This window comes from Monodelphis domestica, chromosome 7 (assembly GCF_027887165.1).
Source record: "Monodelphis domestica isolate mMonDom1 chromosome 7, mMonDom1.pri, whole genome shotgun sequence".
NCBI classification, from domain to species: domain Eukaryota; kingdom Metazoa; phylum Chordata; class Mammalia; order Didelphimorphia; family Didelphidae; genus Monodelphis; species Monodelphis domestica.
Genome location: NC_077233.1, coordinates 85,552,812 through 85,570,156, shown reverse-complemented (window position 1 = coordinate 85,570,156; position 17,345 = coordinate 85,552,812). Strand labels below are relative to the sequence as shown.

The window sequence follows — 17,345 nt, the reverse complement described above, 5'->3', positions numbered from 1 at the left end:
TAGCTTTCCTCCCTAGAGTTACTTTTCATTTGCAAAGGGTAAGAGATTGGGAACACTAAAATACAATCTTTTTTATCTTCTACTTTTCACTCTTAGTGAGTGAAATCACACCATCAATCAAAAACATATAAGAAACACCTTATTTTGTACAATGCTGTGGCTAGGTGCTTTAAAAAGGGAACTAGACTGTGGGCTCCTGGAGGGTAGGGGGAGTCTCCCTTTTCTTTGTATCCTTAGCACTTAAAGGCACAGTGCCTAGCACACAGCAAGGGCTTCATAAATATTTCCAGTGATTAACATAGGGATTAGGTTCTAAAGTCAGCAATAATACAAAAATCATGGAGAGTTGTAATTATTCCACAGAGAACAATCAAGGCCTTGCTGTTCTTGGGAGATAGTGGGCTGTTTTTGTTTGTTTGTTTTAGTTTTTATGAATTAGAATTCTACTTGTGAACTAACAAGGCAATGCTGTTTTTCTGATCCATCTCCCACTTCTGCCATTCTCCTCCACAATTCTCTCCTGCCCTGATTGGTGACATATCTGGAGGGAATCACTCTGGGGCCTAGGAGCTGCTGGTAGTATCCCTGGGCCTTCCTTGGGGATTGTCCAGATGCAACTTGTGTCATAAACAAGCCACAGGGGAGTATGGGAACCTACCATCCAATGCTACTCAATGGTTTTGAGTATACAATCCTGTAGAGTAATAGATATGTATATTTTCTCTCTTTCTACCTTTTTGTTGGGCACATAGTGTTGAATATGTACAAGTTATCATGCTTTAAATTTTTTTAAGGCTTTTAAAATAATATCTTATTTATCATCACAATAATTCTGGGAGATGTTTTATTATCCCCATTTTACACATAAGGAAAACAAGGTAAATGACTGTAGGATATAGCCTGGAAGGTAGGTGGGATTTGGGCATTTCCACACTATAAGTGGGTTAAAAAACTCCCACCAAGGCTCAAGTTGATTATTCCTCCTCCACTCCACCTATGGCGCCAAAGTCAGAGTGAGCTTGAGGCAATCTCTAGATTCTTGGGAGCTGGCTGAGAACACCACAGACTTACCCCTGAGAGCAGCTAGACTTGGGACCTCAGGAGGTTGAGGAATGGAGGAGACCTTGAACACAGAGATAGAGCAGAGAGGGATGGCACACAGCAGGTTCCAGGGAGACTCAAAAAATAGTTTCAGGGCAAAAACCTCTCTTTAGTTTGATACACAGAGAGCCTGCCCTCCTCACTCAGACTTCTGGCTGGGAGGGGAAGGAAAAATCAACAAAGCAATGGCTACCAACATCCAAGAATTACAATTTATAACTACCAAAAAGAATAAGAAAAAGCCTTTGACTTAGGATAATTTCTACTTAGAGAAACAACAGACTACAGAGGAGAGAGCAGAGGATGACAAATAAGAAAACATATCTAAACTTTCAAAAAAAAAAAAGGAAATTAATCACAAGCTCTCCAAGAAATCAGGATGGAATTTGAGAACCAAGTTAAAAAGATAGGAAAAACTTGGCAAGAAAAGTGGGAAATAGTTAAAAAAGAAAATAACAGTTTAAAAGACAGAATCTCCCACTTGGAAAAAGAAGCCCAGAAATCAAATGAAATGATAAGCAAATTGAAGACCAAAAATGACCTTCTGGAAGCCATGAAAAGCAGGATAGATAAACCAAAAAGGAAAATTAAAAAATCATAGCAGAAAACCAATCTTTAAAGACCAGAATTGGGCGAGTAGAAGCTAATCATCTCACAAGACAGCAAGAATTAATAAAGCAAAGTCAAAAGAATGACAAAATAGAAGGAAACATGAAATAGCTCACTGAGAAAATGACTTATCTGGAAAACTGAGCTAGAAGAGACAATTTGAGAATCATTAGTCTACCTGAAAACCTAGAAATAAATAGAAACCTTGACATAATACTATAAGAAATTATTAAAAAAAACTGTCCTGAATGTTCTTCAACAAGAGGACAAAATAGACTTTGAAAGAATCCATAGATCACCCTCTGCATTAAACCCTCAAAAGACAACTGCCAGGAATGTAATTGCCAAATTCAAGAGCTTCCAAGCTAAGGAGAAAATATTGCAAGAAGCCAGAAAGAGACAATTCAGATATCAAGGAGCACCACTCAGGATTACACAGTATCTGGCAGTCTCCACACTACAGAACCACAAGGCTTGGAATTTTATATTCAGAAAGGCAAGAGAATTGGGTATACAACCAAGGATCATATACCCATCAAAAATGATTATATACTTCCAAGGGAAAGTATGGGCATTCAATAAAATAGATTTCCAAATATTTGTAAGGGAAAGACTAGAACTAAATGGAAAATTTGGTATCCAAATACAAAAATCAAGAGAAACATGAGAAGGTAAATAATAAAGAGAGGGGGGAAATTTTTTTAGTTTTTTTTTTAAGGGCTTCAAATTGTTTATATTCCTATATGGAAACATGTTATTTGTAACTCTCAAAAATTGTACTCACTATTATAGTAGTTAGAAGAATGATTCATAGGTAGAGGTTGGGGTACTAAGGTTTAAGATGATATGCAAAAAAAGGGGGGGGGGAATAGAAGATGGTACCAAGAGAAACTGGAAGGAAAAAGATAAACCAAGGGGGGAGTGGGGTGAAGAGTACAAAAAGGGAGGGAATTTGAATGGGGAGGGAATTTAATAGACCCTAAAAAAAAAGAGAGGGGAATAAAAAGGGAGGGGGTGGAAAGGGAAGTAAAATAAAGGTGGAGATTAGTGGGACTGATTAAAAGCAAAGCACTGGTGTGGAAGGAAATAGTGAAAGAAGAAAGGGCAGGACTAGGAGAGGAAATCAAAATGTTGGGGAATACACAAGTGGTAATCATACTTTGAATGTGAATGGGATGAACTCACCCATAAAATGGAAACAAATAGCAGAGTGGATTAGAAACCAAAATCCTACCATATGTTGTCTATAAGAAACAAACATGAGGAAGGTAAAAGGCTGGAGCAAAATCTATTGGGCATCAACTGAGAAAAAGAAAGCAAGAGTGGCAATCATGATATCTGACAAAGCCAAAGTAAAAATAGATCTGATTAAATGAGACAGGGAAGGTAATTACATCCTGATTAAAGGCAGCATAGACAATGAGGAAATATCAGTACTCAATATGTATGCTCCAAATGGTATAGCATCCAAATTTCTAAAAGAGAAATAGAGCTTAAGGAGGAAATACATAGTAAAACTATACTAATGGGAGACCTGAACCTTCCTCTATCAGATCTAGATAAATCAAACCAAAAAATAAATAAGAAGAGATGTGAATGAAATCTTAGAAAAATTAAGTTAATATATATGTGAAGAAAAATGAATAGGGATAAAAAGGAATACACCTTCTTTTCAGCAGCACATGGTACATTCACAAAGATTGACCATGTACTAGGGCATAAAAACATGGCAAACAAATGCAAAAGAGCAGAAATAATAAATGCAACCTTTTCAGATCATAATGCAATAAAAATAATGTTTTGTCAGGGTACATGGAGAGGCTAATCAAAAATTAATTGAAAATTAAATAATATGATTCTCCAAAATCAGTTAAAGAACAAATCATAGAAACAATTAATCATTTCATTGAAGAGAATGACAACGATGAGACATCCTATCAAAATCTATGGAATGCAGTCAAAGCAGTACTCAGGGGGAAATTTATATCCTTGAGTGCATACATTAAGGAGGGCAGAGGTCAATTAATTGGGCATTCAATATAAAAAATTAGAAAGAGAACAAATTAAAAATCCCCAGAGAAAAACTAAATTAGAAATCCTAAAAATTAAAGGAGAAATTAATAAAGTCAAAAGTGAAAGAATATTAAATTCATAAATAAGACTAGAAGCTGGTACTTTGAAAAAAATAAAATAGACAAAGTACTGGTTAATCTAATAAAAAAAAAGGAAAGAAAACCAAATTAACGGTATCAAAGAGGAAAAGGGACACCTCACCTCTAGTGAAGAGGAAATTAAGGCAATCATTAAAAACTTTTTTGTCCAATTATATGCCAATAAATACGGCAATCTAGGTGGTATGGATGAATATTTACAAAAATATAAATTGCCTAGATTAACAGAAGAAGAAATAGAATACTTAAATAATCCCATATCAAAAAAAGAAATTGAACAAGCCATCATAGAACTCCCTAAGAAAAAATTCCCAGGGCCAGATATGTTCACAAGTGAATCCTATCAAACATTTAAAGAACAACTAATCCCAATACAATACAAACTATTTGACATAATTTTCAAAGAAGGAATTCTACCAAATTCCTTTAATGACACAAACAAGGTACTGATTCCAAAGCCAGGCAGGTCAAAAACAGAGAAAGAAAATTATAGACCAGTCTCCTTAATGAACATAGATGCAAAAATCTTAAATAGAATACTAGCAAAAAAGTCTCTAGAAAGTGATCAAGAGGGTTATTCATTATGATCAAGTGGAATTTATGCCAGGAATGCAAAGATGGCTCAATATCAGGAAAACCATCCACATAATTGACCATATTAACAAAAAAAACAACAAAAATCACATGATTATCTCAATAGATGAAGAAAAAGCCTTTGACAACACTCATTCCTATTAAAAACACTAGAAAGTATAGAAATAAAAGTACTTTTCCTAAAAAAAATAAACAGTATATATTTAAAATAATCAGCAAGCATCATCTGCAATGGGATAAATTAGAAGCCTTCCCAACAAGATGAGGAGTGAAACAAGAATGCCCAGATCACCTCTATTATTTGACATTGTACTTGAAACACTAACAGTAGCAATTAGAGAAGAAAAAGAAATTGAAGGTATTAAAATAGGCAATGAGGACCCCAAGCTATCACTCTTTGCAGATGTTATGATGGTCTACACTTAAAGAATCCTAGAGAATCAACTAAAAAGCTAGTGGAAATAATCAACAACTTTAGCAAAGTTGCAGGATACAAAATAAACCTACATAAATCATCAGCATTTCTGTATATTTCTAACACATCCCAGCAGTAAGAGTTAGACAGAGAAATTCCATTTAAAATCACCCTAGACAATATAAAATACTTAGGAATCTATCTGCCAAAACAAACACAGAAATTATATAAACACAAATACAAAACATTTTCCACACAATTAAAATTAGATCTAAACAATTGGAAAAACATTAATTGCTCATGCAATTACAAAGCAAGCTAACATAATAAAAATGACCATCCTACCTAAATTAATTTACTTATTCAGTGCCATACCTATCAGACTACCAAGAAATTTTTTTAGTGAATTGGAAAAAAACTATAACAAAGTTCATTTGGAAGACAAAAGATCAAGAATATCAAGGGAAATAATGAAAAAAAATGTGAAGGAGGGGGGCCTGGCAGTACCAGATCTTAAACTGTACTATAAAGCAGTGGTCATCATGCTGGCTCCCTATATCCCTGAGAATGAAAAAAGTCAGACCTGGGAATGACGTTTCCCTATCAAAATAGAATTCTAGTTCTTTTTCTTTCTTATAGTATGGCAACTTCCTGTAGTCTTGGCTGTAAATGGGTAAGTGAAATATTACTGCATTCTGTCCTACAGACCTGTGGGATAGAAATTACTTTAAATTGGACCTGTACAAGAACCTATTATGAATTTATTCTTGCTTATTCAACATTTTATATACATAGATTTTGGTATTTTGATTCTGATTTTGAATTTTTTTTCCTTCCCTTTCTCCCCAAAGTTTAACTTCCTTCCATATTTTTCCCTTTATATTTTTGTTTTGTTTTTTAATTCTTTTAATAACTGACTCATACACCCCCATAACTCAATAATGCATCCTGAGCTGAACTGGATGTTTTTTTAACACCCACTTCAGGGGGGATTGTATTTTAATAAAAATCCAAGATTTTGAAAAATTTTTTTGTTTGAGAAAGATCTTTAAGGAAAAAGCCTGCTAACCCCTAAATCCAGAGAATAAACTGTTGCAGAAAGATGCCAGAAAACCTACATTACATCAAGATCAAGAATGAACCTTGGGGTGTGGTTGATTGAACTGAAGGTTGATTGAATTTATTTTGAATGTACACTCTTCTGCCAAAGGGGACTGCCCCCTAATTGTTTTTTGTCAATGCGCCCAGCAAAACATTGGTTTTGTTGTCTCTGTCTCTCTCTCTCTCTCTCTCTCTCTCTCTCTCTCTGTCTCTCTCTCTCTCTGTCTCTGTCTCTCTCTCTCTCTCATATTTCCTCTTATCTCTAACTATTGTAATTTCATAGCTGGTATGTTTACAAGACCCATCCGAGAGACTAGTCTTCCTCGGGCCTCAGGGGGGCTTTTGTGAATGTTAAAACTACTCTACCCTATTCAGACCATTCTTTAGAAGATCAGATTTAGCTATTTCCTGATCAATAACAATAGAGATACTTGGAATAACAGAATCAGGTCTTGGAAACTACATTTTCTACCCTACTCATTGTAACAAGATTAGGAAGGGCTGCAGCAAACTCAAGATTTAATTATTTGAGAATATGGCCTTCAACAGACATGTGCAAAAAAAGGAGACCTCTGGGTGGTCCTAGGTCAAGCTATAGCCATCATTGGCACATGTGAGACGCAGGAAGTGAGGTAGAGAACAGCCTTTGGAGTTCTTGGGACTTCCTGTGAGGAGGGCTAGAGTGAGTTGGAGGCTGGTGCTTGGAGTTGGAGGAGTCCCACAGACTGCTTTCCTTCAGATTGGTCACATGAGTGATAAGGACTGATCCCTTTCCTTGCCTTGGCTATCCAGGGCCTTAAAGCCCACTTTGGCTCAGCCTGAGCCAGAGTGGGTATTTAAACTTCTTTCCTTCTCTCCCTTATCCTTCTCTCTCTCTCTCTCTCTCTCTCTCTCTCTCTCTCTCTCTCTCTCTCTCTCTCTCTCTCTCTCTCTCTCTCTCTCTCTCCCCCTCCCTCTAATACTTTCTTCCTCCTATTTGTAATTAAAACACCATGAAAAAATTTGGCAGCTGACTTGAGTGTTTCATGTAGGAATTACATAAGTGAATTCCTTGGTGACCTTAAATTAATATATATCAGTCTTTTAAAAGTGATTTCAATATCATAGAGGGTGGTGGGAGGAGGGGAGGAAAGAACATGAATCATGTAACCATGGAAAAATGTTCTTAATCAATTAAAATTAAAAAAAACAATAACAATAACTGATGTGCCCAACAATGAACAGAGGAGGCAAGTTAAGGGGCAGTAAACAAAGGCACTTGGCATACCATGATAAAAAGTTTTGAATATTGGGCTTCATCTGGAGTATATTATATGAAACTATTGGAGAGGAAATATGAATACAGAGTTGTCTGTGGAGTCAAGAAGACTTGAGTTCAAGTGACTTCGATACATCCTGGTTTTCTGACCCAGGAAAAGTTAGGCAACTCTCAGGGCCTCCAACAATTGCTGAAGAATATCAATACAGAGAAGGTTCTGACCTGCATTGGTTGAGGGAGCTCCTCAAGTGATGCATTCACAGATCTAGTTGCCCTCCCCTCTCCCTGAAAGAAAGCAACCATTGGATGTTAAGGAAATCCTTTATGAGAGTATAATCAAAGCAAGAAATAGGAGTGACTAAGGGAAGCTGGAGGCTCATGAAGGACACAGAGTCTAATGAGGAAGACTCTGTAAGTGGTTCAAACAAGATGAGACAACGTACATGAGAATTTAATAAATTCTTATAAATTTATACTTTTCAAGAGACTCTAGAAAACAAAAATAGCTTTTTCTGACTAGAGCTCCTTCTAGCTGCTTAAAGAATAGGCTTAGAGAGGGTCTTTATGGGTCTAGAACCCCTAATGACTGAAATTACATGGATGTGTCCACTTTAGCACTGACTTCTTTTTAACTAATAAATCTGGTTCTAAAATTCAGAACTTATGTTCTGTTCATATGTACAAAAGGACTATAGAGAATTTCTCCACTTTCTTCTAGAGTTTCTTTTATAACAAAATATTTAATTATATTAAGGCCAAATCAGACACAGTAAACTCCTTTCACTAGGGTAATGCTATAGAGAAAGCCTGTATCTTGTTGCCTGCATCTATGAACAAGTGAAATTGCAGTGGAATAGTTGCATCACCAATCTCTACACGTAAATTCTATAGTGATTTCCTACTGAGATCTCCCTGCAGTGGGCTGATTGTAATTAGGTCTCCACATACTTCTTACCAAATCCCAAGAATGATGCCAGGTACCTCATCTGCTCAACAACAGTTATTTCTCCAAACTTAATTTATCTTTATTCTTGTTTACCCAAACTTGGAACTTCCTTCACCCTCTATCCCAAGAATTTGGACTTGACTACAGCAGATAACTTTAACAAGTGATTTATAAAGAGTTCTTTTTACAGCTCAACAGCAGGAAAAGATATTTGGAGTTTTCTCTACTAACCTGAGGAATTAAAATAACTTTTCTAAATCTAAGAAGAAAATCTATAAATGGATGACCAGATTGATGATAAAGCTGCTGTTCCATATAATTTGAAATGGATGAGCTACTTATTTACAAAATTGTGAATTATAACATATGAAACAATTAAGACAAATTGTATGTAAAAGGTCTTGAGTTACTTAGAAGTTAAATATATCCAACCCTTTTTTCCCCTAAAACACACCATTTCCCTCATATAGTTTGATCCTATTCTTTGAAAATTTCTCTGAGTTATCCTTTAGAGGCTTTTATGCATGAAGTCATTAGATTTAAATGGCATTTATTATCTTCAGATGTGTTCAGTACCAAGCAGAAACTCATTAGCATTGCTACAGTCACAGAAAGGAAACTTGGTGAATTACTCCACAAGAAAAATTTTGTGTCTGGAAAAATAGCTTTGAGGTGGGTTTATGCACCTCCTCCAGACTGAGGTATGTGTATCACAAAGAATCTCAGTCTTCCAAGTGCTAATTAGGCCACCTAGTTGAGCTCTATCCAATGGGAAGGTTTTCCCCCTACTGACAAAACCATCAACCTGTGTGTACATAATAAATGACTTGTTATTTTTTATAAAGATTTATAGGGGCAGCTAAGTGTTTCAGTGGATAAAGAGCCAGACCTAGAGACAGAAGGTCCTCATTTAAAATCTGGTCTCAAATACTTCCTAGCCGTGGGTTCCCTGGGCAAGTCACTTAATCCCAATTGCCTACCCCTTTCCACTCTTCTGCCCTGGAACCAAATCTTAGTATTGATTCTAAGACAAAAGGTAGGCAGGGAGGGAGGGAAGGAAAGAGAGAAAGATAGAAAAAGAGAAAGAAAGAAAGAGAAAGATAGAAAAAGAGAAAGAAAGAAAGAAAGAAAGAAAGAAAGAAAGAAAGAAAGAAAGAAAGAAAGAAAGAAAGAAAGAAAGAAAGAAAGAAAGAAAGAAAGAAAGAAAGAAAGAAAGAAAGAAAGAAAGAAAGAAAGAAAGAAAGAAAGAAAGAAAGAAAGAAAGAAAGAAAGAAAGGGGGGAGGGGGAGGGAGAAAGGAAGGAAGGAAGGAAGGAAGGAAGGAAGGAAGGAAGGAAGGAAGGAAGGAAGGAAGGAAGGGAGGGAGGGAGGGAGAGAGAGAGAGAGAGAGAGAGAGAGAGAGAGAGAGAGAGAGAGAGAGAGAGAGAGAGAGAGAGAGAGAGAGAGAAAGAAAGAGAGAAAGAAAGAAAGAAAGAAAGAAAGAAAGAAAGAAAGAAAGAAAGAAAGAAAGAAAGAAAGAAAGAAAGAAAGAAAGAAAGAAAGAAAGAAAGAAAGAAAGAAAGAAAGAAAGAAAGAAAGAAAGAAAGAAAGAAAAGGTACTTACCTGAGCCAGAACTAAGCATGGACCCTCCATAAATATCTAAAGCCAACTGAGAATAGGAATAGCCAAAAACAGTTATTGTCAAGCCAATCAGAAGGACAAACTTCAGCAGGGACTCTAAAACTGTTGCTGCCATGGCGATATCCTCCTGGGGCAGGAAGAAAGGGAAAGGAAACTATATGAATCATAATCTAAAGGAAAATACCTCCATTTTAGGAACTTTAATCAATGTATACCAGCTTTGTAACCTGCATGTGTTTTCACATCAATTAGCAAATAAAGAGAAATGGAGAGGGAGAAATAATTTATGAGGTAAGGTTTTTTTCCCCCCAATTGCTTTTGGATAAATTAATTTCAACTATTTGCTACACTATGTAATACTCAAGGAAGCTAAAATTTTTGAAGCACTCATTTCTCCTTTTACCTTTTTCCTTAAATAAAAACTGTAGAATGTTATTCTACCTGCTGGCAGTGTCATCTCTCCTACTCCAAACTTTTCAGTTTTCAGTATTCTGAAGGCATTGTAAATGTATAATAAATGTGTAAATAATAGACTCGAATACAGGACTACAATCCCCACAAGTCTTTGCTCCACTTCCCCAAAATGCTTTGTAATCTCATGGGAATTCTGAGGTGGGCCAAGATCGAGGAAGGATTTAAGCTGGTGGTAAAGGTCTTGTCAGGGCTCTTGGACTTCTGCTTTGGGGCAGGCGTGGCTTTTTTTCATAATGTAGGTGAGGTTGTGTGTAGGCCTCTCTATGGCCTGGACACTGGTCTCTTATCCTGTGTTTTCTTTAATCCTTAATCTTCAATAAACCTCAAAAAAATATAATACTCCTTGCAGAGAGAAACTAATTTCTACCTGCCTCAGTCTCCCCTAAATTTTAATCTTTACAGTTTGGCAACCACGAAGGGATATAAAAAAAACTCAATCTTCTAATTTCTTTTCTGATCTTTAGTTCAACTTTTAATATCTAGTACCTAGAAAAAAAATTTTTTTGAGCCATATCTCTCTGGCCAAGGTTTTTTACCCTTGAAAAGCTGCTGCTCATTCAGTTCCAGCCAGTAGATAGCTCACAGGCTCGGTCCGGAACTGGCTCAGTCGCTTTTGCCTGCTGGTGTTCAGCCCCCGATCCAGACCTGTTGCGTTTTTTCTGCCCACCTGGCCCCTGGCTGCTAAGTTCTGTCTGCCTGCTTCTCCTGCTTCTGCTCCTGCTCCTGGCCTCTCACCTGGTGCCCCAGCTCCGCTTGTCTGCGCTCCAGCTCCGTGCCCTACCCACCCCGGCAGTCTGTCTCTCACCCATCTGGCCTCCAACCCAGACGGCTCATCACCCCAGCCCCAGACCCACAAGCGCGACCCAGATGGCTCATCACCCAGATCCTTGGAGCAGATAGCTCAGGACTCATTTTGACCAGCTGGTAACAGTATTGGCCACGTGGGCGGAGGGGAGAGAAATTTTCCCTTAGGCTAAGCCTCTGAGCAAACGGGGTGTATTGGCTCCACGTGGGTGGCCTGGGCTCCACATGGACTGGGGCAGGAGGAGGGATCATATCAGGGGAGAGGGGAAAGAGAGACTAGAGAGAAGAAACAGATCTTTTCAAACAGAAACCTAAAAAGCAATGGGTTTAAAAGGATACCTTTTGACTGTTCTGGTAATAGCATTGACTTCACCTGCGTGTCAGGGAGAAGATTCAACTAACTTTAAGGGGAAAATGGGTGGCCCAGAGAACTGGGAGCCAGGCCCAGAGACGGGAGGTCTCTAGTTAAAATCTGGCCTCAGATTCTCCCCAGCTATGGGGCCCTGGATGGGTCCCTTGAACCCCATTGCCTAGCCTTTACTACTCTACCTTGGGACAATAGACATTTAAATGGATAATTAAAAACAAACAAACAAACAAAAAACCCCAAGGAATTTTGAAGAAACTAAAGGCTATATTTACTAAGGCATTTCAGACTCCAATGGTTTATAAAAAAATCTCTGTATTCTATTGCATTTTTTGTTATGGTTTAACTTTGTGATTTTAAGTTCATATATTACTGGATTCAATATTATTCTGCTTGAACTGAAGGTTGATTGAATTTATTTTGAATGTACTGAGTTTTTAAAATTATGTTGTTTTTCCCCTATAACTGTGTTGAACAAATATTATTGTGAATAAGCCCATATATGAAAAAACAGCTTTTTTCTATTTTGCTGAGGATAGATGGACTTCAGAACTGGTTATAATTGTATTAACAACCTTGGAAATTTTAATGTGCTAAATACCTCAAATGATTTGATTTTAAGGGTTTTTTAAATATGATTTTTGGAATTTTTTTTTAACAATCTGGTTATTTTTGCCTGCCCTAAGGCCCATTAGCTGAAGTGAAATACATTTTATAACCCCCAACCTTCCCGCATTTCTAAATATGTGAATGGAAGTTGGGCAGTTAATCTCAGGGCATTTTTATCCCTAAAAGCCTCCAAAAAAGGAGCACCCCTTTATTTATACTCTTCAGCTCACTATTTTACTTCTACCAGAATGATATATAGATTTCTTGATTATGTTCTAAACCCAAGATGAGTTTTACTTTGTTTTAAAAAATATGTTTAAATACCAAGGTTGAAAGATTGCTATGTTTGTAAAAATTGTGACAAATGTCCATCAATTCATAGGTTTTAAAAATGTCATACAGCAACTTATGTGAAATATGAAAGTGTGTTTGTTTGTTATTGTAATTAATTGGGCTATTGAGAATTTTGGGGATTTTGGTAACTACATATTTGTACTACTGCATTTTTAAAGATGAAAAAATTGTTAACCTTGTTCAATTCATTTGCCTCCTACTCACAGTGATCATGGCCAGATATTTAGAGGAAATGGATCTCATTTTTGGTAAGAAAGTCTTGCATTTTATATTTCTTAGCTGACACAGAGTGTCAATGATTATAAGCTATATTTTTGAATTTTTTAAAGCTCTTTTATTATTATATTTTTCTTGCATGTGCAATATACTTTTTCAGTTTTTTTTATTTTTTTCTCTCTTTTTTATATTTGAAGCACATGTCACCAACATTAAGATTTTCTTTAACTTTTTGACTTTTCAGTGCTACAAGTTTGAAATACATTTGCTAATGCATGCCCTAAAAAGCTTGTGACTATAAAAATGATGCCACTAATTATTTAAATAAATTATGGGACTTTGCTTAATGATTCTGTCTGATTCCAGGACAAGATATACACACAAGAGCCATTGCACAGGGCCAAAGAAAAGCCAATCCAGGATGGATTGATGCACTTCTAGGCCAATACAAAGGTCTTGAACCTAGTGTGAAGACTGGAGGTTACTGTTTAACATGTGTCCACACTCACTCTGAAGATACTCACAGACGAGTATCCCCAAAACCTTGGCTCCTACTTGGCTTCTATAATCTGGTCCCTTTCTTTTCTGCCTCTCATAGTGTGGTACCTTTCTGTAGTCCTGGCTATTTACTGGGTAAATGCATCATTACTTAGATCATTTTGATTGGGCCCTGATTGAAGGACCTGTTATAGATTTATTTTTCTTCTACTTGGAATTTTTACACATAAGACTTTGATAGTCTATATTTTCATCCAGAAATTTTTCTTTTCTTTTTGATTTTTCTGATGTCTTTTTAATGTCTCTTGCCAATTGATTCATATACTTCATACCTCAGCCATGCATCCCTAACTGATTCTGTATCTTTCAATCACCCACAACACGGGGAAATGTAAAAAAATATTATTGTAAATTGCAAAGTTTAAATTCCTTTTGAGAAGAATTTTAGGTAAAGAAGATGCTATGTCTCTGAATCCAGAAACTGAACTGTTGGAGAAGCCACTATGAAGAAGCCTCCAGACCACAAGCTGCACAAGATCAAACTGAACTTTGGGTGTGGTTGATTGAACATTTATTTGTATGTATACTTTCATGCCAAAGGGGACTGCCCCCTAACGGCTTTTTGTCAATGTGTTCAGCAATTATTGGTTTTATTCTTTTTTTCTCTTATCCTCACATTATTGTAATATTTTAAGTTTATTATGTTTTTGTGATCCTTTTGTGGAAAAATAAATTTTTCCAAAAATGATCACATGGAGAAATGTAAATAATAGACTCGAATATAGGACTACAATCCCCACAAGCCTTTGCTCCACTTCCCCAAAATGCTTTGTAATCTCATGGGAATTCTGAGGTGGGCCGAGATTGAGGAAGGATTTAAGCTGGTGGCAAAGGTCTTGTCTGGGCTCCTGGACTTCCACTTTGGGGCAGGCGTGACTTTTTTTCATAATGTAGGTGAGGTTGTGTGTAGGCCTCTCTATGGCCTGGACACTGGTCTCTTATCCTGTGTTTTCTTTAATCCTTAATCTTCAATAAACCTCAAAAAAATATAATACTCCTTGCAGAGAGAAACTAATTTCTACCTGCCTCAGTCTCCCCTAAATTTTAATCTTTACAAATGTTAGACTACATACTAGATATTTTAACCACAACAACAACATTAAGCATTTGTTAAGCAATTACTACCTTAAGCAATTAAACGATGCTAAGCACTGGAGGTACAAAGACAGAGAAGAACACAATCCCTGACCTTTAAGGAATTCACATTTTACAATAGCCAAACAACTAAATACATATAAAATGTAGAGATCATGAAACATTTGACAAAATCTCTTAAAATTTCTCAGGGCAAAAGCTTTACCTAATCTGATTGTACTTTAAAGGCAAATCAGAATTTTGAAGTAGTTTCATAAGAATGTGAAGCTTTTCAATTTCTTGGAATCCTACCTACATTTGCTATATATCACATAGGATATTAAGATGGATATTTGTCTCCAAACAGCTAATGCTTTTTGCCCAAGCCTGGGCAGCTCCCATGCTTAGAGATGAGAAGGGAACCATATGACTACTTATTCTCCTCATCATACTGCTTAAGCTGTAGTTCTCAAATTTTTTCCTCCTATGGACCATCTTAAGGCTTTCCTTGGTGTCCCATATTACCATTCCACCTAAGAGGGAAATGTGAGACAATTTTTTTTGTTCCTAGGGGAAAAGCCATGGTGTTAGAAGGGCACTTTTCTTTCCTTTTATGAGTAAAAGAGAAGTTTAAGACAGACATTCAAAGAGAAAAAGAAGTTGGGGCAAACTAGAAAAAGAAGCCAGCAATGTGAAAGAATGAGGTTGTGGGGGAGAACTATCTCTCAACAACTATTTGGAGTTTGGGACTTTACAGCAAAATTATGAGATTAGGAGGTTAAAACTTCAGAAGAATATCTAATTTAAATAAAAGGAATAAAGATTAACTGATATTTCTGATTTTTTCCTTCAGTTCAATAAGTGAATTTAATTTAGAACTAATACAAGAGCAAAAACTACCTGTTTTTGAAGCTTGACACTCTTACCCCTCTCCAGCATTTTAGCAAAGAATATGTAAAAACTCTCTTCTATTGGCAGGAAAACCAATCTGGCTACAAGTGAGCCTAGGTTATTCACTATGTCATAAACACCTAGCAAAACAAAAAAGGAACAAATGCAATATTATTAATATTTTTGTCCTGTTTTAATCTTCTAAAGTGACAGGTTTTTATTTAATTTTTTGTCTTTATAAAAATGTATTTTATTTATCAATTACATGTAATAAATTTCAACATAAATTTTCCAAAGTTATATGATCCAAATTGTCTCCTTCCCTCCTATCTCTTCCCCTTCCTGGAACTGGGAAGTAGTTTGATCTGAGTTATACATGTATTATCATGCAAAACATATTTCCATGTTGTTAATTTTTGTAAGAGAATAATCATATAAAATAAAAAACCCAAATAAAAAAACAAATAAATTAAAGTGAAAAATTGTATTTTTTGATCTGCATTCTGACTCTAACAGTTCTTTCTCTGGAGGTGGATTGCATTTCTTGTCATAAGTCCCCTAGAATTGTCCTTGATCATTCATTGCATTGTTGAGAAGAACTAAGTCTTTCAGTTTGATCATTCCCCAATATTACTGTTACTGTGTACAATGTTCTCCTGGTTCTGCTTACTTCACTCTGCATCAGTTCATGTAAGTCTTTCCAGCTCTTTCTGAAACCATCCCATTCATCATTTCTTACAGTACCATCATATACCACAACTAATGGGCATCCTCTCAATTTTCAATTTTTTGCCATTGCAAAAAGAAGCTGCTAGAAGTATTTTTGTACAAGAAAGTACTTTCCCCCTTTTTTTGGATCTCTTTGGGCTACAGATCTAGTAGTGGTATTGTCTGGTATTACATGGATCAAAGGGTACGCATTGTTTTATAGCCCTTTGGGTATAGTTCCAAATTTTAAAGCAGCAGGTTTTTTAAAACTTACACAATACACATTTTATTTTTCTATTCTGTTTCTATTAACTTTGCAGAGCAAACAGGTATTCAATTTTTAAAAGAAATATCTACAATCTATAAACATATTGACACAAAAAGAAGTTTCTAGCTACATAAACATACTCAACAATATACTCAACCTAAAGACAGTTGGGTTCAACTTTTACCAACTTTTATGTGAACCACTGACACTACTTGGACATTAGAATCCCATGCCCAACAAAGCAGTAAGAGAAAGGACCTCAATAGCTCAAATCCTTTAGCACCACCATTAAACACTTATTAAAAGATATTGTAAACCTTTTATATACTTTCAAGAATAACATTTTGGTATCTCTAGGAATTGACAAGTTCATTTTCACAAAAAACAGTAAGCCAGAGAAGACACATTAATAAACATTTATTGAGTGCTTTCTTATAAACATCAACTATGGTAAAAAACTTACCTTGGTCTCCAAAATTTAACACATTCAAAAATGTCATCATATACCGTTCACCTATAAATTATAAAGTAAAATAATTAAAATTTAAAACACAAAAGAGTTTCAGTTTCTCTTTTCTCACTGGCAAAATTGTTAAAGTGAAAAAAAAATCTTATCTCTAGCTAAGTAAAGTTCCTTGTAGATCAGTCCAGTTTTAATGCTGACTCTAAAAGATTGAAATGTAATGAAAAAATATTTTGAAACTATTTCTGAACAGGTAATGACAAAATCTAGGATAATTCCAAGTCAAGGTAATTTACTCAAGTTTTTAAGAAATCTAGGTCTAAAAGTTATATATATAGAAAGTATGTAGGTATAGTCTTAGGACAGAGAGTTGGCCTTGATGTCAGAAAGACCCTCTGGTACTATCTCTTCAAGTCCTATCTCTAACAGATACTACCTGTCAGGCTAACACTGGGAAAGTCACAACCATCTCAATGCTCTGGGAAATTCTTTAAGACTATCAGTAGTAGGAAGGTAGGAAAGATGACAGAAGAGGAAAATGAGAAATATAGGATGGGTTACAGAGAAACAGGCACAATTATCTACTGCTAGGGGAGCTATGATTTGGTCCACCCGTTTCAGAAGTCACCCATTTCTAAAAATCACAAAACTGTATATTCTTTGACCCAGTGATATATTATACTTAAGCATATTCCCCAAAGAAATCAAGGAAAAAAGGAAAAGGCCTTCCATGTACAAAAATAT

At 35.9% G+C, this 17,345-nt stretch overlaps 1 protein-coding gene across 1 annotated transcript in view; it reads right to left on the bottom strand.

Annotated features, from left to right (window-relative positions):
- Nucleotides 1-17,345, bottom strand: part of RFT1 (RFT1 homolog) — a 58,276-nt gene that overhangs the window by 16,829 nt on the left and 24,102 nt on the right. The window contains exons 8-10 of the mRNA XM_001380155.4: nt 16,602-16,652; nt 15,172-15,302; nt 9,798-9,942 (exon numbers count right to left, since the gene is read on the bottom strand). Of these exons, the coding sequence (XP_001380192.1) occupies nt 9,798-9,942; nt 15,172-15,302; nt 16,602-16,652 (327 nt within the window). The remainder of the gene's footprint in view (nt 1-9,797; nt 9,943-15,171; nt 15,303-16,601; nt 16,653-17,345) is intronic.